Below are 23154 nucleotides of genomic sequence, written 5' to 3'. Positions count from 1 at the left end.
TAGTGTGCGATCAGTTAAATCCCACCCACCCACCCACTCACTCAAAACTTGAAAAAAAAAGAGAAAAAAAAGATGCACTCGCTCTGGCGTCCTCAGCCTGCCTGCGAGCGAGCAGTGGTTAATTGGATGCAAGATGGAGACAGAGCAGTGTTTGTCTTTCAGGCGGACGCCACCAGCCTCTACCGCACCGGCCGGCGCCGGCTCCCCGTCGCCGGGCTCCTTCCTGCCGTGCGACGCGCACCGGGGAGGCGCGTATGCAGCCGCCGCGCTGCAGCGCGACTTCGGGGATTTCTCGTCCAACCGTCCCGCCTCGCCGCCGGCGAAACACAGCAAGTTCTTGCACGATACTTTCAACCAGGAGCACAAGGCCGCCGTTATAAGCGGCAATAAGGCGCCCTTCTACCACGAGAGTAAGTTGCCATTTAAGTCATATTCCTTTTCCATTGGCATCGCAATAGCTTTTGAAAACATCACTTTGGAAGCAATCCAGAAGTGAAGTACAAATGTCATATCAAAATAAAGTAGGCCACCGAATAAGACACGGAACTTCAATCACGAGCGACTGAATGCAATAAGTCCAAGTCAATCCAATTCATTTTCTTCAAAATAAATAAAGCCGTACAAGGAGACATTGCGCTTCTATGTCTCCACTGGCTTCCGACTGAGGACGAACACGACGACTTGTATAAAAGATTAATCAATTAGATACATGCAAATTTATAATGCCACAAAATGAGACATTTCCCTTCTATGTCCCCATTGGGCACAAACTGAGGGCAAACAGGACAACTTAAAAGTCCAATCAGTGAAATAGATATGAATTAATTATGCTACAAAATGAGACCTTTCACTCTATGTGTCCATGCAAACCGAACAGGAACAAAAGTGCAAATGACTTCACTGCATACAGTACAATGGGGTTTTCATCGCCTTTTATCATTAATCTACACACAAAAAGCACATTTTTGAAATATTGACATCAATATAAAGATATATAACGCTGAGTAAATTAAATCATCAAAATGATCATAATTGATTATTTGCTGTACAATTAGGAGCGTTTGCAAATTCACTTGCCTGTTTTCTTCGTTAAATCTCCATTTAAATCTTGTAATAGGACTTTTCAGTCCTATTATCTATACAGTATGTAACGGAAAGAAAACGTAATTATCTAGCAAATGAAGCCTAAAAGCACCCCCAAAAAAATCAAGAAATTAAATAGTAAATTTTAAAAATATACACTTTTATAACTTTTATATATATATATATATATATATATATATATATATATAAGTTATAAAAGTGTATATTTTTTAAATATATATATATATCACTTATATCACAAAAACAGTCATGCACTGCTACTTTGGATATTAATCTCCATATTTGATGCGGTGCATTGATATCAATCAAAATGATACAAGATATACCGAATAAAAAATATTTATGGAGATGTGGCTATAATTTCATGACATTTTCTCATGTGTGTGTGTCCCGAGGAAATGATGTTCTCCGGCCGTCATTGCTGTTTGTGCTGATAAGATCACGATAATATACAACAGTGTGGAGCATGCTTCTCATCCGCAAATATTTTGGCGAGATTGACTTCACCTGTACAACTGTACATGAGAAAAGCGTGTGAGAGAGAGCTCCATTTCTCTCGGCTGACAAACGCAGAACTAATCCAGCCATGTAGTTTGAAGTCTCACTTTATGGGGTTAAAGTGTTGAACATTTGACTTCATGCAGCAGGATCATGTTTAAATACTGTACATGTTTTGACAAGAGGAAAGATTTTTCAGGGGGAAGCACTTATTTTCACATTATCTGTGAAGGAAAAACAAATCCCGAAAGGGAAAAAAAAAAATACAATTGATGTTTTTTTTCTATAAGTGAAGGGGGGGGGGGGGGGGGAATTGATTAAAATCAAGAATTGGATTTATTTATTTATTTATTTTTTTTTTTTAAATGAGATTTTATTTTGAGGTCATATCACCAGAACCTATAGTTGACGCTGCCACCTTCTGGCTATACATGAGCATATGTCATGAACTATACACCCTAAAGTAATTGCTCTTCCTGTTTTGTCGGCTGTTGTCAATTCTTTTATGAATTATATATAATTTTAATTGCATTCCTGAAATAAGATAAGAAAACAAAAATCGATTCCTCACTGAGAAACAGAAGCGTGAGGGAAGAAAATTTAAAAAAGTCCTTTAAAAAAAGCACTCAATGCAACCATAAAATTTTCAAAAAAAAAAAAAAAAGGGTAGTTTAACAAGTACATGTATGCTGCGATCATTTGGCTGCTTTTTTAAGAAATTTGAAATAAAATTTTACAAGATTGTTTTTCAGCAGTGTCTCAAGTTTGTTTAATGTTTCAAACAAAAATGATCTTTTTCACCAAGCAGCTTGTGTCCAATAGGAGTGGAGATCGCAGAGTACCTCACAAATAAAATATGCATTGTAAGAAAAAATTAGTACGATATACTATGATATACATGTCACAGGGAAAGAGAAAAAACTTGGCGGTCTCCCAAATTAAAGAAATTCCATTTTTTAAAAATGACCATTTCATAATAAAGATATGTCCAATTATTGCTATTGCTGTTGCCTAGGTAAATGTTTCCCCAAAACACATGGCCTCAACGGAGGGAAAATATTTTCGTCGTGAAGTGCAACGTGAGTTTGGAAATGAAGGTTGCGACCAGATTGAATTAAGAGACAAGCCCGAGTCGACGAGACCCTGCAGATATGTGCAGAGGGGGTTTGTTTTGCAGCTCAGGGAAATGAATTTGGACAACACTTTCATATAGTGGCTCAGGAAATAATGCCAAACACCAGGAGGGGGACAAAATAGCAATATCGCAAGATATGACCTGAAAATAAATATTTTTCCCTCTTTTTCTTATCGAAGAAGCAAATGACAATGACATCATGACTCCAAACGAGTTTTGCTGTTTGTTTTTTCATTTCTTGGATTTGCTGTATTTCTTCTGATACCAAACAAGTTTGAAAGCTCTGGTGTTTCCCAGCATTAACTTGCATCAACATTTACAGAAATAATGTGGTGGGGGGGACATCTTTAAAGATAATGTGAAAGAGGAGCTTTGTCCCTCACGATCCTTAATAATCGAAGATCTTAACTGCTGGATTTCATCCAAAATCCCAAAATGAATAGGCCGACTCACTCACCTGTATGATACAGTGCAGTTTAGGGCATGAAAGTTCACTCTGCTTTTGTTGAAGCAGCCGTGGCGCTTCTCCCCTGCCCTGCAAGCTTGTACAAGCCACCATACGCATTTGCCATAATCTTAGTGGCGTTAAATATGTCCATGTTTTGGGATGGCACACAGGACACAACTCCTCATGCACTTCAAACGAACTCTCAACGATTCTTGTGTAAGAAAAAGATCGCTGTTGTCTGTGTACTTTTGTTGAGTTTCACCAATAGATCGGCCGCTCTTCGGTACCTCGCATGCATTGCAGCATGTAATGCTGGAATTTTGTCCGTAATAAGGATGTTAATCATTATCGTTTAGTTGTGTTTATGTTAGCGGTAGTTTGTTGAATGTGTGTCCAAATTGACTGTCGAGTTAAATTAATGTTGCCCATTATTAACATGAAACCGTGATTGTGACTTGTGTGTGATACAGTAATATCCCAGTCTGTTCCGTTGTTTGTTAATCAGACGTTAGCATCTGGCTATGATATGACGATGCGCTGTTTACTACTTTTTCTCCATGTTGAAGGAATTGGTGTTTTTTTTTTTGAGTGACTCACCAACGGCACATAACCAACCATGGCTGATAACCTTTAACTAGTGGTGTGCAATACTGTATATTTTGGTATCAATCCGATACCAAGTAAATACAAGGCCAGTATTGCCGATACCGATACTTTTCAATAATTAAGGTAGATGCATTATCGAATTGCTAAATCTCAATTTCACGACCTTTAAGTATTTTTGGGAGGTTTTGTTTTTTTTATTCATTCATTCAGTCATCTTCCGGTCCGCTTATCCTCACTAGGGTCGTGGGCATGCTGGAGCCTATCCCAGCTATTTTCAGGGCGAGAGGCGGGGTACACCCTAATTTAGAGTCTTCAATTAACATACCATGCATGTTTTTTGGATGTGGGAGGAAACCGGAGTACCCGAAGAAAACCCACGCAGGCACGGGGAGAACATACAAAGGCCGGATTTGAAGCCGGGTCCTCAGAACTGTGAGGCAGGTGTGCTAACCAGTCGTCCACCGTGCCAGCTGTATGGTTTTTTTAAATGATCATTAAATAGTTGACACTCAGGACAGAAGTAGAACTAAGTTTATTGGTTAAGATAAAACATTTATTATATAAAAAAAATAAAAACATTTTCAGAAACAATATGACAGTAACAAAACTATTGTTTCCCGTTCATTGTAATGTCTGGCTTTTTTTTTTTCTTGAATAAACAATTCCAGTAAATGTATTAATTTAATCAACATTTCAATGGGGTTAATGTATTATATCAACGTCTTAACATAATTTATATTTTTTTGAGTTGGCGAAGGTAACAAATGGCAATTTTACTTTGAAAATGAATTGCTGGTAGGCTGGTGGACCCGGTAGTTTGCTTGCTTGTTATGTGACGGCACAACATCGAAACTCAAGAGGGGGAAGGAGGAACAAAGTGTTCCCACTCCGTGCTGAGACAGAAACAGCGAGTCTGCCGTTGCCTGTTTGATAAAACCAGTGCATACTGAAACTACTGTATCTCTATTTCCACACTCGTATCGAGTTGATACTGATACTGACTTGGTATCGATATTTTCGATATTTGGATCGATCCGCCCACCACTACTTTTAACTCTAACAGTGAAGAACCTGTGGAAGAGCTACAAAGCGATATGTGCCATCTAGTGCTAAACGGTGCAACTCCAACTTAGAACTTATCATGTATGGTGAAGGAAACATTTTTTATAATGTTCCAAAATTAATCGAGGGGCTACTTAGAGTGTGGGCCATGCCATTTACCCATCACTGGTCTAACCTTTTCAAAATCTCAGACAAATTAACAGATTGCACCACAAGGTCATGCTTTAAGGTCATATATGGAAAAATGTGTCATGTTGTTTTTTTGCCCAATCCAGTCCGAGAGAAAAACGCTCTCAAAAGCCTGGGCTACTCCGGCATGGGCACCGACTGCTTTGGCAAGCTGAAGGAGGCGGGTGGCAGTTTACCCGGCGGCGACTTGCCGAGCAGCGACTTCATCGCCGACTCCATCGACCTGTCGGGCAAGAACAAGAAGCGACGCAATCGCACCACATTCAGCACCTTCCAGCTGGAGGAGCTGGAGAAGGTGTTCCAGAAGACGCACTACCCGGACGTCTACGCTCGCGAGCAGCTCGCCCTCAGGACCGAGCTCACAGAGGCCCGAGTCCAGGTGTGTACCATTTTGAAGAGAAACATCTCTGACCTGTTTTTCATATAATCGTCTTTTATTTCAGTTTGATATCATTTTGATTATTGTAATTTAAACAGCCTGGTGTTTTGGGATTTACAATTGTTTTTTATTTATTGATTTTTTATTTTATTTTTTTGTCTTACAATTATATGCACATAGTAGGGCTGGGTCATATGTGGGGTTTTTTTTCCACAAAGGTCAGATTTCCAATCTGAATTGATTTTGATCCCCCAAGGTTTATTTTATTTTTCCCACCTGGGGTGTAGTTTATTTGTCCTGATTGCAAACAAGCTTTGAAACTGGTTTTGCAGCTCGGTGATATGGCCTAGATATTGTGAAACTAAGCACTTTTTCTTGGGAAAAAAAGATCCTTAATACATTAGCATTTTAAACTTTCAACAATTTTACATCATTAAACGAGTCTTCAAACTGCATGGCTCGGCTGATCTATTGTCTGGTGTCCAAGAGAAATGCCACACCCTCTCCAGCTCTCTCACACTCTTTTCCCATGTCAAAATTCCTCGGGTCAAAAGCTCCCGACGTGGATAAATGACTGCTTTTGCGCAACGTCTAAATGGGCACCATGTCTTTGGCAATGTTCAGTGCCACGGACTCCGTAATTGCCTTCCACTGGGCCTCTGTCTTGTTATAAACAAAACAATACGGAAATGGTCCTGGAAAGGATCCTGCTCATGTTGTCTGTTTCTTTGCACGAATTAAAATTGATAATTCTAAAAAAAAGAGTCACCAATGCCTCAGAAACGTGGCTGATTAGTCAGCACGGAAACTGCTTTTGTAAACTAGCTCCTCTCTGTTCACAGTCATATTGTTCATGTAAGCAGTGCAGGTCAGCAGGGGCGTGCTTTAAGCTATGAAAGTGTCTTTAACAAGGAAACAAAAAAGAACATTTCTTGATAAATAAAATGAAGAAATAATCATTTTAAAATCGATCCATGCCCCAGCTCTAGTACACAGGAAATATACAAATCACATGCAATAACATGTACATGTACATTTACATGCACGTTGTAATCAAATTGCACACATTGTTTGTTCTGTCCACCTTAATTACACTAAGTCAAAGTCCCACTTTACATGATCTGACCTAAATTGGATCTTGGATCTCGACTGGATGGTACAAATGAAACAATTACAAGTGGGGTGGTGAAATGAGTAACTTCACCACTCTTGTACATGCAGTGTTTTGTATCCTTTACACAAATGAAATATACCTTGATTCTTTGTTAAAAAGTAATCCTCAAATAAAAATACAGGTATGTACATTTGCGCCTTGACTTACGAGTTTGATTAGTTTCAAGACCATTCTCGTAACTCAAAATTATCGTGTCTTAAAATCACATTTCTCCATCGAAACGAATGGAAATGCATTGAAACGTTCCAGCTCCACACACAATAAAAACAATTTTTGACGTGCTTTTTAGAGGAAACTCCTGTATGTACTTGATTGAGACATAGATAGATCCGGCATGTTTGTAAATGGTAAGTAACAACTATAGTCTAATTATACTACATTAATGATATAACGCTAAAATTTATCCATACATTTCCTGTACCACTTATCCTCACTAGGGTCACGGTGTAGTGGAGACTATCCCAGCTGACTACAGTCGAGAGGCGGGGTACACCTTGAACTGGTCGCCAGCCAATCACAGGGCACATGGACAAACAGCCATTCACACTCACATTCACACCAGCGGACAATTTAGTCTTCAATGAACCTAACGTGCATGTTTTGGGATGTGAGAGGTAACCGGAGTACCTGGAGAACATTTCATTTCAAAAACCACCTTGGTTTTGTCATGCGAGGGTACAGAAAAGGCCCCTCTGTCAGCATCTGTTATTAGGACTGTTTGAACCATTTTTGTATCAGCTTTGTCCATATTTGGCTAAGACCGCCCTCTTTCCTCTGTTTGGTTGCCTCCGTGTAGAAGACCCACTTGTGAGAGCAGGTGTTTGTTATGTTGACAGCGCTGGCTCGGGAGCGGAGAGCTAGGCGGAGATCTTCGCTATTGACATAGAAATTCCAATGAGGTGATTTCAGGCCTCTCGCCAGAAAAACCTCTGCAACTCAGGAATGAGTGGACGATTTTAATTCATATTTCACATTTACTTAGGCACCTTAGAGCCAATATTACATCCCAAATACTAGACAAAGTTGGTTTGGTAAAATATGGGACCTTTAAAATACTGAAATGTAAATGTACAAATAATACCGCATAATATTGCTTGCATCTCTAGGTTTGGTTTCAGAACCGTAGAGCCAAATGGAGGAAGCGGGAACGCTACGGGAAGATCCAGGAGGTCCGCAACCACTTCAGCACCACCTACGATATTTCCCTCCTACCCCGCCATGACACCTACCAGGTATGGCTCAAATCATCCTACATGTTAATTTTTACAATAATTTACAAATTTCCCACAGAGACATTGCAGCTAGGATATGTGCCAATGCGACTGCATTGTAAACGGACGCGTCGGATGTACCTCGTCAATGCCACAATGACATCATATACAATACACACGCTCGTCAACACAAACAAAACCCAGAATGTCAAACTACAGCCCAAGCATAAACTAAACAAATGTACTAGTAGCCAACTAGGTTTCCATTGTACTTTTTATGGATAAAAGTCAAAAAAGTCCTTTAGAATATAGTGTAGTATGATAACAAATAGCATACTTAAATGACAAAAAAAGAAGACAATTAATAAATAAAAAAATTATAAAATTTGGTTGCCAGTTAATGTCAGGCAATACAGTATATAGACAAAGAATGGACTGGTCGACATCCAAACAACCAGTAGCACACAGACAAAAAACATTCCCACTCACATTCACAGCTATGGACAATTTAGAGTACCGGTGTCAGACTCACCTTTGTCGCGGACCATATTGTAGTTATAATTTCCCTCAGAGGGCGTTAGAACAGTGAAATGTTTAATCACCAAATCATATTATTACCATTACACAACAAAATGAGGAATAACTAGTTTTGAAAATAAAAGACAAGGATACTAGTTTGTTTAAGTTACTCTAGAAGAAGGGTTTGGTAACAGAAAACTGCAGTATCTCAACATTATTGTTTATTATTATGACAATTTGGAATTTGGGTACACATTTTAGCAAAAATCACAGAAGTTGACGAGCATGATTTGCTTTTACGGGCCACATAAAATGATGTGGTGGGCCGCATCTGGCCCCCGGGCCTTGAGTTTGACACCATGCCCTTATGGGTCATTATGACTATGAAACCATATAATTATATAATTACTTCATTATATTATTACATATAAGTAAAACATTGATGGATAACTGAATACTAAACATTTTTTATCAATTGATTTTAAACAAGGAATTTGGCAACAAAAATGCTTGCAATATCTGTGTGTGTGTGTGTGTGAGAGAGAGAGAGAGAGAGAGAGAGAGAAAGAGAGAGAGAGAGCTTAAAAGCAGTGTCTACATGAATGACGAGCTCTTTTGCATGTTTTTGTTCAGGGGAAGTAAGTACGACTTGCTTGCCAAATACTTCAGAAAGATTTGACTTGACTTTGACTTGGTAGCCAAGAGACTTGATTTTGACTTGAACTACATGACTTGACAAGTCTTCTCGTTTGGAGAAGGAAATCTGCTTTTTAATTAAGACAGTTTTTGTCAGACTTTTTGTTTGTTTGTTTTTCTTTAAAGAAATAAATTTTTGGGGGGGGGGGTAATTTGGCAATACAATCGGCGTTGTTCCGCACTTGCCAGTGTGACATAGCCACCTGCATGGGCAACGATGGAAGGAGCTCCAAAGATAATACAATTTGGATTCAAGTATTATGTTGTTGATGAAGTCTGCAAAAAGAGGATTGCAACCTGCATGGCTTGCAACTCGCGCACACAACAACAATAACGTCGAACTTCATCCATCACTACAAAACTCACAAAGACAGGCAAGCTAATTTAACAGTTTAGCTCGCTGGTCAAACATTAAATTCCAGAGACTGGTTTGCGACGATTAAAAATAAAAATGAGGATATTGTGAACGTTTTAGTACAGCTAAGTAATATAACTAGGGCTGGGACACTATGATAATTGTCCGAACCTTTCCTTCCGGTTCATAGGCAAGCAAAAATCTCTCTTTTTTTCCTCTCTCTCTCTCTCTCTCTCTCTCTCTCTCTCTCTCTCTCATGCACTCGAGAGCAGAAAGTTGCCCCTAAAATATAATGCTAATCCCTGACTGCATAAGTGAAGCGGCATTGCTATTGTTGTGGAGATTTAAAAGAATAATAATAATAATTTTGCAGGCATGACCAAAGAGTCAGCGGGAGAAGATGTCAGGTGCGTTATTAGTCTGCTGCTTGGGATAACTTTGCATTAGGATCACCACGATAAAAATGTCGTTGACAAAAGTGTGTTCCACTATTACTAAGTACAGTAGAAATTGTGAGTAGCTACATGTGAATATAATTTTCATACTACTGAATGTGTTTATTGAAGTGTCACCATCAAAATCAAAATCTCATGTGTTGTGTTGGGTCTGTGATCAAGCTTTTTTTAAAATTGAGACCACAGCATATGAAACATACGTAAGCTTTAATCTAATAACAATTGTAAATTGGCCAGAGTCAGTCCTTCTAAATAAATTAACAAACCTAAGTGATTTAATTAAAGTAGAGGACACAGGAGAAATGCAGGTTTTATTCACATTCCTTTTTTATTTTTGAAGGATGGCAACATTTTTATCTCATGTATTAGTCCCTTAATTATGAATCTCTTTCATTCTCCTTTAGCCCATTAGGTACACATCTAATTATATTTGACCAACAGAAATCAGCCTTGGCTTTTGCTTAACTGTGTTCTCTTAAGAACCGTAGGAGTTACAAGGCTGTCATTACAAAGTACACAGCAAAGTTTGTTGGTAAATAATGTTCAGTTAAATTGAGTTTAAAATACAACTTTGAAGCAATTCATCCATCCATCCATTTTCTGTACTGCTTATCCTCACTAGGCGTGCTGGAGCCTATCCAAGCTATCTTCGGGCGAGAGGCAGGGTACACCCTGAACTGGTCATCAGCCAATCGGAGGGCACATATACACGAACAACCATTCGTACTCACATTCACACCTACGGGCAATTTAGAGTCTACAATCAACCTACCACGCATGTTTTTGGGATGCGGGAGGAAACTGAAGTACCTGGAGAAAACCCATGCAGGCACGGGGAAAACATGCGAACGCCACACAGGCGGGGCCAGGATTTGAACACCGGTCCTCAGAACTGTGAGGCAGATGTTAAAACAATTCAGTGCAATAAATTGAATCAATTATAATCTCAGTTGTTGTTCATTTAACTTTAAAAAGGTGTGAATACTTTTTTTGTGTGTAATGAATTATGGGGGGGGAAATTGTGAAAAACGTTTTATTACCACTCTGAGATATGTTGCGACTGGAGCAAAATTGTACGACTTTACTTGCGACTTACTTAAACCAAGTAATGACTTGACTTCCCGCAGTGACTTGGGACTTGCTTGAGACTTGAAGGTTATGACTTGAGACTAGCTTGTGACTTGCACATATGTGACTTACTCGTACCTCTGCCGTGAGTATTAAATGAGTGGATTTAAACGCTAAGCTATGTAGTTGTTTTAAATACAGCAGAAGCATGCAGTCGGCGCCTTCAAATTTCACTGTGTGTCTTGGCTGAGCACGGCCTGCTACTGAAATACACGATGTAAATTTATTTGTAAATGTATTTGTTTTATGTTTAGTTTGACAGTAACATCAAACTGAGAATGGAAATTCCCAGTTTGAAGTCTATTTTATTGAAATTGCCTTCTAATTATATCTGTCAAACTTCTGCATATTGTAAAGTGAGTTTAGTTGAGTCTCATGCTGCCATACATTGTCCGTATCTCAAGTTTGCACTCACAAGTCAAAGTAAAAAAGCCGGCTCGTATCGCAAAAAAACTCTTAAGTCCTGTCACTCGTATCTCAAGGTATCACTGTACTTGTAAAAAAGATGAAAAGACGAGTATTAGTTTGCATGTAATTGTGTGCGTCTTTGTCTGTTTGTGTGCAGATGCAGGGCAATCTGTGGCCAGGGGCTTCAGGAGTCGTCAGCGGCGCGTCGGCTACCGGCTGCGTCCTCGGACCTGAATCCTTACCCTCCTCCTGCATGGGTGCGTACGCTCACCCTCACAGCAACCTGCAGGGCTTCATGGGCATCCCTTCGTCACCCAGCCACGCCCACCACCACCACCACCACCCGCCACACCATCCGGCCATCAACGGCCTCTACTCCCTCCACAGCTTCCCCGGCGTGGAGGCTCCGGAGAACGACTACAAGCCGACGGGCCTGATGGCGCTGCGAATGAAAGCCAAAGAGCCGGGCAGCATTCTGTCATGGCCGACATGACCCCCACGCTACCTGACAACTTCCCCACCCACAGACACCCCTGCCACCCCCACATCCCTGCGGCGTGCACTGACTGAGCCAAAGCATATTACATTTCTGTGTATACAGTGAGCCGTCGCTATTCATTGGGGTCAGGGACCACGCCCCCGACGCAAATATTGAAAATCCAAGAATAATTGGCTATATAGCAGAAACACTTTTATATCATTTCAAACTCATCTTACAGTACAAAAAAAAAAACATTTAATTTAGAAAATAATGCAATGGAAGTGCGGGACGCTGACATGTATGTCACCACTTCACAACTTGTAAAAATACCAATTGCTACTTTCCTATTAGCACTTATTACATTTTTGACTTAGTGATATACAATGATTCTTCGTGTACCACTAGAGCAGAGGTCTGCAACATGTGCCTCCAGAGACACATTTGGATCTTGTAACATTCAAATAAAACTTTTTTTCTGCTCAAAATGTGAATCACAAGCGCCAATGTGTGACTTCTGGCATCAAGATTTATTGAGCCATTCGACCCAGTGCGGGCAAACCATGGATAAATCCAAGTTTGAAAAAAATTATGTTTGATGCTATGTTATTAATATGGGTGCTATAGGCAGCCACCAGCAGCACATTGGATGACTGGTTAGCACATCTACCTCACAATTGTGAGGACCAGGGTTCAAATCCCTACCCTACCTGTGTGGAGTTTGCATGTTCTCCCCGTGCCTACATGGGTTTTCCCCGGGTACTCAATTTTCTTTTCTCCCACATCCTAAAAACATGTGTGGTAGGGTGATTGAAGACCCTAAATTGCCCGTAGATGTGAATGTGAGTGCGAATGGTTGTTTGTTTATATGTGCCCTGCGATTGGCTGGCAACCAGTTCAGGGTGTACTCCACCTCTCACCCGAAGATAGTTGTGATAGGCTCCAGCACACCTGCGACCCTAGTGCGGATAAGAAGTACAGAAAATGGATGGATGGATGGGCAGCCACCCATGGCGGCATTCTGTAGGGGGTGCCTCCCCTTCCCCCGTTGACGATCATACAGGGGGCCGCACTCAACAGGCGACGCGCAGGGCACATCGACTTGGACATTGTTTTTTCCGTAGACAAATCTCCGCTAACCCTAACCCTAACCCTGGCTATTATTTAGCAAATATGTATTTTACATTGTTAAGTGAAATTGTCCTTTTTAGTTCAAATTGACTGAATGATCCACACGCGATAAAATGATGAGAGAAGACAGATGCAAAAGGCATTTTTGGTTTGAATTTTTGGTCGGCTGCAGGTGGATAATGTAATTTTGGCTTTAATTTCATGAATATAAGGGCTCAAATATATAACTATTTTGTTGAATAGTCAATATCTAAGCTGACGGGCCTGATGAAAATATTTTGACCAAATAAACAAAAGACGATCTATGCAGTGTTATTCTCATTTTAGATGGCAAAAGGGTTTTTTGGATCCCGGAGCTTTCTTTCTTTTTTTTTTTTTTTTTTTTTTTTTTTTTGCTGCTGGAAACGGTTGAAATGGCTCAGAGTATTTAAGGTTGCCGACCCCTGGTCTAGAGGGAAAGGGAGGCCGCGTGCCACTTGTGGTACCACACATTGAAAACCACTGTCTTAGGGCATTACACAAAGCACAAAAATACGCTAATAATAGGCGTTTTCAGTGAACAGACGTTAGTAAGGTTCCACAGAAACAAACTGTTGAGGTAAGTTTGTGAATGGTGAAGTGCAAATACGTGGGGTTCACTGTATACACACAGTCCCCCATGTACACATCCCTCTTCACATTTGTCTTATCCAGCTTGGAGACGTCTCAGTTTGAAAGTCGTGAAGCCAAACCACAGCATAGGACACTTGCAGCGAAAAAAGAGAACTCTAATACATTTTTCTTCTTATTCTTTGCAGTTGATATCAAGTTAATGAGACCATAGGACATGGTAGCTAAAATTCTAATTGTTCTATTCATTGTTTATGTCTGTGGTGACCCAGACCTAAAAGGCCTGGTGTTACATTATCTGTCTTGCGTTCAATAGATGGAACAAAAATAACAGAACCTGCTGCAGGTACAGCGGAGCCTTGGGGTTCCACTCCCCAAATAGGAATTTTAATACTCCTGTTTATGCTGCGACTCAAACCGGCCCATAGACTCATTAAATCATTACTTTTTTTCAATAGTTAAAAGTAGTTCTCCCAGTATTTAACTTATTCTAGTTGGCTTCATAAGTGTAATCAACATATACAACGTACATATTAACATATACTGTATATACACAGTATCAATAGCAACGTCCTGTAATTGTCCTATTGCCAAAATTATCTTACTTGTGAGGACAAAGAGCATACTAGTACATGGCCCTTACGCTGAAAATCAAGGATATCGACTAAACAGTCAAACAGCTTTGTGACTTACTATTACCACCACAACCATTACTAATACTACCACCACTACTAGTATCACCACTATTAGTACTACCACCACTACAACTATTACTACTACCACTACTACTATCACCACAACCATGTAACTCGAACTGTTTACATTGTAACCTTGCTGTTATGCTTGTTTTCTTGTCTTTGTTTCACTGAAAATGTCCATGGGTCAATTTGACAATACAATTAATATTGCGACAACCCATCATCAGTAAGATAAAACTAACCTGTCTCACAATGGTCTAAACCCAACCCATGTTCACAACCACAGCTACCACTACCACCAACATTACGCCCACTATTACTACTACCACTACTATTGCTACCAAAACTACTACTACTACTACTACTATCACTGCCTCTACTACGACTATCACCACCACTACTACCCCTACTGCTATCACCACCACCTCTACCACTATTTCTGCTGCTACACTACCACCACTACTACAACTACCAGCACCTTTACTACTACTGGTACAACAACAAGAACAACAACAACTTGTTATTAACAGAAAGTGTTTTCCTCTTCATATGTGGGCTCATTGACTTTTTAAAAATCTAACCCATTTTTCATCATGTGTTAAAAATGGCTGCGTATGTACCCTACTGTAAAAAGTGACGTAACAGGAGTGTTGAACACTACTCTGGTATGAAACTGCCAATGTGGCAGTAAGTACCCACAACACCACCATTGCACCATTACACTGGGGAACACAATTTTTGTTGAGTTTGGTCCGACAGCTGTTTTTAACTAATCTTTGGGTGCGGAATCCAAAACTGATCTCAGCTTTTCTCTATTACGTCAAGTTTTTGAACTATAGAACCCCGTTTTCTTAAAAAATATGAAAAATACTGTACTTAACAGATCTGTGCTTGCTTTATGAAACTTTTCAAATATTGCTATACAATGAAATATGAAAGAAACAGGCATGACTGCAATGTTTATTTAACACTATTATGTTTTACAAAGGATATGGCATAAATCCTCTTAATTCCTACTATGCTAGCTTTCTGTTTGCAGATATTGATAATACTGAGCTATTGGGAGCTGCACACACCTCTCACCACACTGTTTCAATTGTGACTGCACAAACAAGTTGCCACGTAACTGTAGATGAGTCCAATCGGAATCAGCTGGCAAGTCTTACTAATGAGCTAATGAGTGGAATTTTGCTTATCTGGAGCGTAAGCAGTGGAGAAAAAAACTGACTGCAATTTTGGAATCAGCATGCCAATTTAAGTTTTAATCAGCATAAAAATCTAACTCAACAGAATTTTTTCCCCAAAATTGTTCCCCAGTGTTATCAATTGTAGTCAGGTATTCCCTTATTAGATGGCTGTTACTGACAAGAAAGGACTTGATCATGGCCATGATGCCAGGGTGCGTTAGCAGCCACTTTCCCCAGTTAAAACCGACACTAACATGTGTTTCTAATAGAAACGCTTTTCCACACCCAGGCTTCAAATTGCAGTCTATGGGCCCTGGGCAGGGTGGACGGGATGGCAGCTCTTAATTGCAGCTATGTTAGCCCCCACGGCCCCTTGCCCCCCTCTGGTGAAATCCCAGATTGAGTGGAAGAGATAAGAAGACTTGTCAATGGGGATAAGGGATTGAGGAGATGGCCATCTGAAAAAAGACTGAAGAAACAGCTAGAGTCGGATTTATTTGTACATGGGATTCTCAAAAAAGCCAACATGAGGCGCTACACTATGTCTTCAAATGATAATAAATGATGAGCTTTATTTCCACTACCACTGATGTGTAACTTCTAAGCAGTATAATGACAGTGTGTTGTGTTTTTTATTTGCAGCTTTGCATGACTATGTCTGGCTATATATATATATATATATATATAGAGAGAGAGAGAGAGAGAGAGAGAGAGAGAGAGAGAGAGAGAGAGAGAGAGAGAGAGAGAGAGATTTTTTTTAGGGTCTGACAGGGAAAGGGTTGTTAAGGAAAATCTATAAATAAATACTATTTTAAAAAAAAACAGTTTGAGATCACAGGCAAAAGAATACAAAGAAAAAAAAGAAAAATGTGGAGTATAGCATTGTATCAATTATCTTGTGACACATAGTCCATGAATTTAACAATGATAATTTTACAAATTTATAATTCATTTTTTATGCTTTGAAGGGAATGCTACACTGAGTGGCTTTTTGACCACCTTTTATTTTTGCCATGTGTTTTGATTTTGTTTGCATTATTTATATATGATGCTTTTCAATGTATTTTGCAGCCTGTTTGAAATTACTTTTTTTTCAAACTGTTGAGTTTTAAGGGGCTTCTTGCTCAAGGTTGTTTTTTTCTCCTAAATTACAAAAACACGTGAGCTTGTTATAGCTTCTTAGAAGTTGAATAAATTGTTTTTAGGTGTGAATTTGAATGGAAATGATTTTCTGTGGCTTGCCAGAGACTACGTACATCCGCAGGTACACTGCCATCTTGTGGTAAACAACAGGCAGCGCTTCTCCCTGCAGTGCATTATACATTGTATTAAAACATTTATACTTATGTACTAATTTCCGGAAAAAAAGGTTTGATATAGCCATAGAAAATAGTAAGGTATATTTAAGTACATTCATTTTCAATAATTAACCATGAAATAACATTGATGAATGCAAAAGCGTACCCTGGGTGAGTGATTTTGCCGTTTGACTGACTGCAACAGGAAACTTTATATTTTGTTTTGTTTTATTTTATATTGCTGAATAGGACCGTTGTTTTTATTTTGACATCAGCGAGGTTTTTGATTGACGTGCGCGTTCATGGCTTCCGCCCACTTTCCCAACCAATCGCGTGTCGGGGGCGGGACACGATTCAACTCTTGACAAAATGGCGACCGTTGTTGTTTTTCCGCAGGGTCAGTGAATAACAAGAAATTCCTTAGCCAAAATTCTGCGCTCGCTCGCAGAATTGCCGCAACCAAAAGCCCCAGGCGTCCCAAGGTCGGCTCCGCGTGGACCGAAATGAAAGGTAAAGAGCGGTCGCCGCTGAAAAAACGCTCCCGGGCCTTGGACGACATTCGCGATCGGGGAGGATGCCACCCGAGCAGCAAGAAAATGGGCGCGTTGTCCCTAGCTGCCGGGACTAATAATAATGGCAACAAAAGTGACGGCGGCTCGACGAGGAGGAGTCTGCTCGGCGACAAAAGGGACCGGGACTTCGACGGACACGGCCGGCTCGGTAACAATCACAGCTGTCAGCCCGGCGCCGTCGGCTCCGCAAGCAAGAACCACAGCAGCCTGAGCCTCTCGCTGGACTTGGTCGCGGCGAGGAGCACTTCCCGCGGGGACCAGCGGCTGCCCGCTCCCGGCGCCGACGGTGAGTACAAAACCCTGAAAATCAGCGACCTGGGCAGCCAGCTGAGCGACGAGGACGTCGAGGACGGACTCTTTCATGAATTCAAGAAATTCGGCGACGTCAGCGTCAAGCTGAGCCGCAGCAACGACGAGCGAATCGCCTTCGTCAACTTCAGGAAGCTGGAGGACGCGCGGGCGGCCAAGCACGCCAGGGGCAGGCTGGTGCTCTACGACAGGCCGCTGAAGATAGAGGCGGTGTACATTAACCGCAGGAGGAGCCGCTCGCCGGTTGAGAGAGACCTGTATGGAGCCGCGCCGAGCCACAGACACTTGCAGCGGCCCCTCTCGCCCACCGGTCTGGGATACAGAGACTATCGCCTGCAGCAGCTGGCCCTGGGTCGGCTGCCGCCGCCGCCGCCTCCGCCCTTGCCCCTTCCCCGAGACCTGGAGCGGGACCGGGAGTTCGCCCTGTTCGAGGCCCGGGCCCGGCCGGCTTTCATCGCCGAGCGGGGCGCCTTCCGCGAGGAGGATTTTATATCACCAGAGGACGACCAAAGAGCTAATCGGACCTTGTTTCTGGGACACCTGGACACAGAGGTCACCGAGGACGACCTGAGGAGAGCCTTCGACAGGTTTGGCGTCATCACAGAGGTGGACATCAAAAGGCCCGCACGGGGCCAGACCAGCACGTATGGCTTTTTGAAATTTGAGAACCTGGACATGGCTCACCGTGCTAAACTCAGCATGTCTGGGAAAATAGTGGGCTGCAACCCTATCAAGATAGGCTACGGAAAAGCCACTCCCACCACACGTCTGTGGGTGGGGGGCCTGGGGCACTGGGTGCCCTTGGCTGCACTCGCCAGAGAATTTGATCGCTTTGGCACCATAAGGACTATAGACTACAGGAAGGGAGACACCTGGGCCTACATTCAGTACGAAAGTCTGGATGCAGCACAGGCGGCGTGCACGCACATGCGGGGCTTCCCTCTCGGCGGGCCCGAGAGGAGACTCCGAGTGGACTTCGCTGACACGGAGCACCGTTACCAGCAGCAGTTCTTGCAGCCTCTCCCGATCGCGCCCTTTGACATGGTGGCCGAGTCGTTTGCCCACCGCGGCGCTCCGGAGCCCCTGAGGGTCAGAGAAAGGACTACCCCGCCGCTTCACTTCAGGGACAGAGAGCTCTTCCCTGGCGCCGAATGGTCCAATCCTCCAGCTCTCCGAGAGCGCGTGCGAGCCTCCCCCTTCGAGCCCCTCGAACACTTGGAACGTGAACGGCGGGCACGCGAGCCCTGGTCTGTGGAGCAAGAGCTGCAGGGGCGGGAGCCTTCGCGCAAGCGCAGGCTCTTGGAGGACGGGCGTCACCTCGACCACTCGCCCGACATCTCTGACAGGACAGTAAGGCGTCGGCGCGCCTCTCCGGACGCTAGCCCCGGAGGCAGCAGCAGAGACGGGGGGCGATTCAGTGACCCGGAGCGCCCACCGCGGGGCGACAGACCTTCCCCCACACGAGAGCGCCGCTGCAGCCTGGAGAGAGCCGGGGCGGAGCGGCGACTCAAGGGCCTCTCTGACAAGGGTCTGTCGAACAGCAACATTTCACTGACCGGAGAGCGCAAACGTAAAGCCGGCGACGGTGGCAAAGGGCCGGCAAAGAGAGAACGCTCAGAGGGTTCGTTCAGAAGCACGCAGCCGTCCAAATCGAACGGCGCCAGGCTGACTCTGGCCTGGCAGGGAATGCTGCTGCTGAAGAACAGCAACTTCCCGGCCAACATGCACCTGCTGCAGGGCGACCACGGCGTTGCCAGCGAGCTGCTCGCGGACGGGACCACCGGCAAGCAGGTGTGCCAGCTCAAAATCACCCAGCGCCTCCGCCTGGACCAGCCCAAGCTCGAAGAGGTCTCCCGACGCATCAAGGCGGCGGGCCCCAGGGGCTACGCCGTCCTCCTAGCGGTTCCCGGCGCCGCCGAGGACTCGTCGTCCGACCCGGCCGTCTCCACCCAGCGGCCGCTCCGCAACCTGGTGTCCTACCTCAACCAAAAGCAGGCAGCGGGCGTCATCGGCCTGCCCGTGGGTGGGAGCCGTGATAAGGACACCACGGGGGTCCTCCACGCTTTCCCTCCCTGTGATTTCTCCCAGCAGTTCTTGGATTCCTCTGCCAAAGCGCTGGCCAAAAGCGAAGAGGACTATCTGGTCATGATTGTGGTGCGAGGTGCATCTTAAAACAAACAGCTAATGAGTCAGCGTGTTTAAAAAAAAAAAAAAAAAAAAAAAAAACTGCTGTATTTCAGTAACCATTGCATGCTGTGTGTTTTGCATTTTGGGCTACACTAGAATGGTTCTTGGATCTTGTACAGTATGTTGCCATGTTACCCACTATTACCACAGGCGGATCCTTTCACCCGCTGCAAACAAAAAGGGTACATGATTTTTGAAATTCGCTGAGGTAGTAGGAACACATAAAATTCTAAATGTTCATTTGGGATACTTTAAACGAATACATACGACATGTTTCTGAGGAGAAGAAGCAAATTGGAGCCCTACAGGAAGTAGACACAATAACATCTCTAAAACAACAACTGTGACGTGTAGAAAACTAGATAAATTATTCCCAATGAACCAAGTGTTAACTGGACAGTGTTACTTGATCCTTGCCCTTGTTATTGTGTCTACTGCTACACACAAAGGGGACATGTCATTCAATTTCCTGTATGAAAGATGAATGGATGCAAAAGTGTGCACATACTCTACTTTTTAAGTAAAACAAAACAAAAAACACAGGAATTTGGTACAATAATTCAAGTAATTCATGTCACACTGCTTCTCTCCGCAGTGCCACCATTCTTTTTTTTTGTCTATCCAAGAATCGTTGAAGAATCATAGTGTAATGACACACGGTGGTTGACAGGTGGCGCACTGGGTTAGAGTTGTGACATGTTTGAACTTCCGGTACTTTTTCATGTTCAAGAATTGACAAGCATTCTTTTGTGTGCAATCTCTATGTTAGACCGCAGCGCTGCCAGAGGGTCACAAGCATTATGAGCACTAGGATGCCACGTTTATGGAAAAGTCTGCTTTTACCAAGACAGTAATGATGACAGGAGTCCTTGATTTATTCTTGATTTACATGTAAATTGAAATCCGCTGTACTCTTAACACCAGCCTAAGATAAAGGAGTAGTGAACTCATAATTACAGTGTACGTTAGTAATTACAGCATGACAACTTATTCTTAAGACACTGCGCAATCTTGTTTGCAAGCTCCAAATACTGTATGTATTGTAATGAAATTACAATATTATGCATTTTAGCGTAACGGAGATAGAGTGAAACCATGAACAGTGATTTGGTTTTTAAATCTGGTACAGCTCAGAATCAGAATCCTCTTTATTGGCAAGTTTGTCAAAAACACACAAGGAATTTGTCGCCGGTAGTTGGAGACGCTCTAGTATGAAAATAGACAGCTATTTTGACAGTAAATACTTGGAGACATAAAAACACACTACGCAGAGTCACTTAGTCACTGCAAAACTATCAGTTTCTCTGATTTATTGCCATATGTTTGAGTAAAATTTACATTTTTGGTTTTATTTTATAAATTATTGATAACATAACTCCCAAATACAAATATTTTAATATAGAGCGTTTATTTGCAGAAAAAATAAATAAATGCTCAAAGCACAAAAAAAGCGCTTTTTTTTTTTTTTTTTTTTTTTGTCTCTTTAATTTTTCCCAGAGCTGTATATAAAATATTCAGATTTTAACATTGAGGCTCGCACATGTTCATATTTATGAATGATTACGTGTGCCTAAATTTAAGGTTTCACTTAAATTTGGCTTCCTTAATCCTCCGGGTATATTAGTGTCTCAGGAAAAGCAAAAATATATTTGGGGAATGTTTAATTACAAAAATGTGTCAGAAACAAAAAATGCATTGTTTATATCATTACTATATTATTCAATCAGTATTTAGTGGTTCAGGAACGATAATTCACACCTTTTTTTAAATGTAAAAAAAGCATTCTTTAAAATGGGTCAGTTTGACCCTAGAGGTGATAGGAGGGTTAAACCTGCAAACAGTTGGATGGCGTCGAAGACAAGTGAGCGTTTATTATTATTGTCTTGGTGAAGGCAGACAAGCTGTTATGACAGGTGTGAGTGCTCATCATATTTGTACTTTCTCAGTAACAAAGACTAATTTGTTTTTACTCCATGCTTTAGTTGGTTATTTTTGTTTTGTTTCATAGGACTTGTTGTGTAATCTAAGGGGTGGGGAAAAAATAACAGGAGATGTGGATCTAAAAAAATGTTTTGTGTTGACATTTTGACTGAACTCACAAAAGGGTCCTTAAGAGAATCAGTAAGTAGGGCTGTGTCATTTTATTTCAACATTTGAATTCACATGCTTTTTACAAAGCATGACACTGAGGCCTACTTACTGAACCGCTTTGTACAGTGGCTATCAAAATTCTACACACCCCTATTCAAATGCCAGGCTTTTGTGTTGTATAAAAAAATGAGCCCAATATGAGTCTTTTCCCACCATTAGTGTGACCTCTAACCTGTACAACTCAATTGAATATTTTCTTTAAATCGTTTTGAGAGGGGAAGTAAAAAATGTGGTTGCGCACGTGCACACCCCTTCTAAGTGCAAGTTGGCTCACAATAAACCAATCGCATTGAAACTCATGTCACATGGGAGTAAGCACATACCTGCCACCATTTAAAGTGCTTCTAAGTAACGGCAAATGATTTTCTGATGTTCTAGTAGGCTTTTCCTGACATTTCTTTTTTGTCAGAACACATTTTCCCACGTTTAGGGGATTTTGTTATGGTCCAATGTAATCAAGGTTGGACCTTTTTGCCATAATTCCAAAAGGTATGTGTGGTGCAAACACAATACTGTTCATCAAAAGAACAGTATACCTGCAGTGAAGCATGGTGGTGACAGCATCATGAAGAGGGTCTGCTTTTCTTCAGCTGGACCTGGGGTCGTAGTTAAGGTGGAAGAAATTATGAATAGTCTGAAATAGCACTCAGTGTTATCACAAAACCTTCAGGCTTATGCTAGAAAGCACACAAAATGTCAGGAAAAGCCTACAATAACATCTGAACTTTATTTGGGGTCAATCAGAGGCATTTTAAATGGTGACAGGTGTGTGCTGACTCCCATTTAACAAGAATTGAATGTGATTGGAGTGAGGTACAGAAAATGGATGGATGGATGGATATATTTATTGGTGTAGAAATTTTGGAATTTTCTCGTCTTTTTTTTTAACATCCCAAAAACCTGGCATTTCAACAGTGTGTGCCGACTTTTTGTATCCACTGTATGTGTGGAATCATGACTGCTCTGAAATGTATTGACGCACGAGGACTACGATGACGACCACGTGCTTAACTTGTGTAGCCCCCGGCCGGCCTCCACAGTGCTGCATCGTGTGCTGACTTCCTGTGTAACGTTCGTAGGTGCCGATGTCAAGGGGGGAAGAAGGAGAGCGAGCTGTTGACGTACCCGCAAAAAGTGCATCAATAAATTGTTCATTTGAAGGAGAAA

The 23154-nt window shown here is 42.0% G+C and overlaps 2 protein-coding genes across 2 annotated transcripts; both read left to right on the top strand.

Moving 5' to 3' along the window:
- Nucleotides 1–133: 133 nt before the first annotated feature.
- Nucleotides 134–12188, top strand: alx3 (ALX homeobox 3). Its single transcript, XM_061748299.1, has 4 exons — nt 134–410; nt 5129–5421; nt 7702–7827; nt 11525–12188. The coding sequence occupies exons 1-4, from the start codon at nt 134–136 to the stop codon at nt 11858–11860; spliced, it is 1032 nt and encodes a 343-aa protein (XP_061604283.1). The 3' UTR covers nt 11861–12188.
- Nucleotides 12189–17096: 4908 nt separating this feature from the next.
- On the top strand, nt 17097–23154 carry rbm15 (RNA binding motif protein 15). The gene has a single exon (XM_061788389.1). It carries the CDS (start codon nt 17272–17274, stop codon nt 19819–19821), a length of 2550 nt encoding a protein of 849 aa, XP_061644373.1. The 5' UTR covers nt 17097–17271; the 3' UTR covers nt 19822–23154.

Source organism: Phyllopteryx taeniolatus, chromosome 1 (genome assembly GCF_024500385.1).
Source record: "Phyllopteryx taeniolatus isolate TA_2022b chromosome 1, UOR_Ptae_1.2, whole genome shotgun sequence".
NCBI classification, from domain to species: domain Eukaryota; kingdom Metazoa; phylum Chordata; class Actinopteri; order Syngnathiformes; family Syngnathidae; genus Phyllopteryx; species Phyllopteryx taeniolatus.
This window is presented reverse-complemented; position numbering and strand designations above follow the sequence as displayed.

Bases quoted from the DNA above. Each gene is read 5' to 3' on its own strand.
- alx3 (XM_061748299.1), top strand. From the start codon at position 134: ATGGAGACAGAGCAGTGTTTGTCTTTCAGGCGGACGCCACCAGCCTCT. The intron at 5,422-7,701 runs GTGTGTACCATT...TTGCATCTCTAG, and splicing joins TCACAGAGGCCCGAGTCCAG to GTTTGGTTTCAGAACCGTAG. The intron at 7,828-11,524 runs GTATGGCTCAAA...GTTTGTGTGCAG, and splicing joins CCCGCCATGACACCTACCAG to ATGCAGGGCAATCTGTGGCC.
- rbm15 (XM_061788389.1), top strand. From the start codon at position 17,272: ATGAAAGGTAAAGAGCGGTCGCCGCTGAAAAAACGCTCCCGGGCCTTG.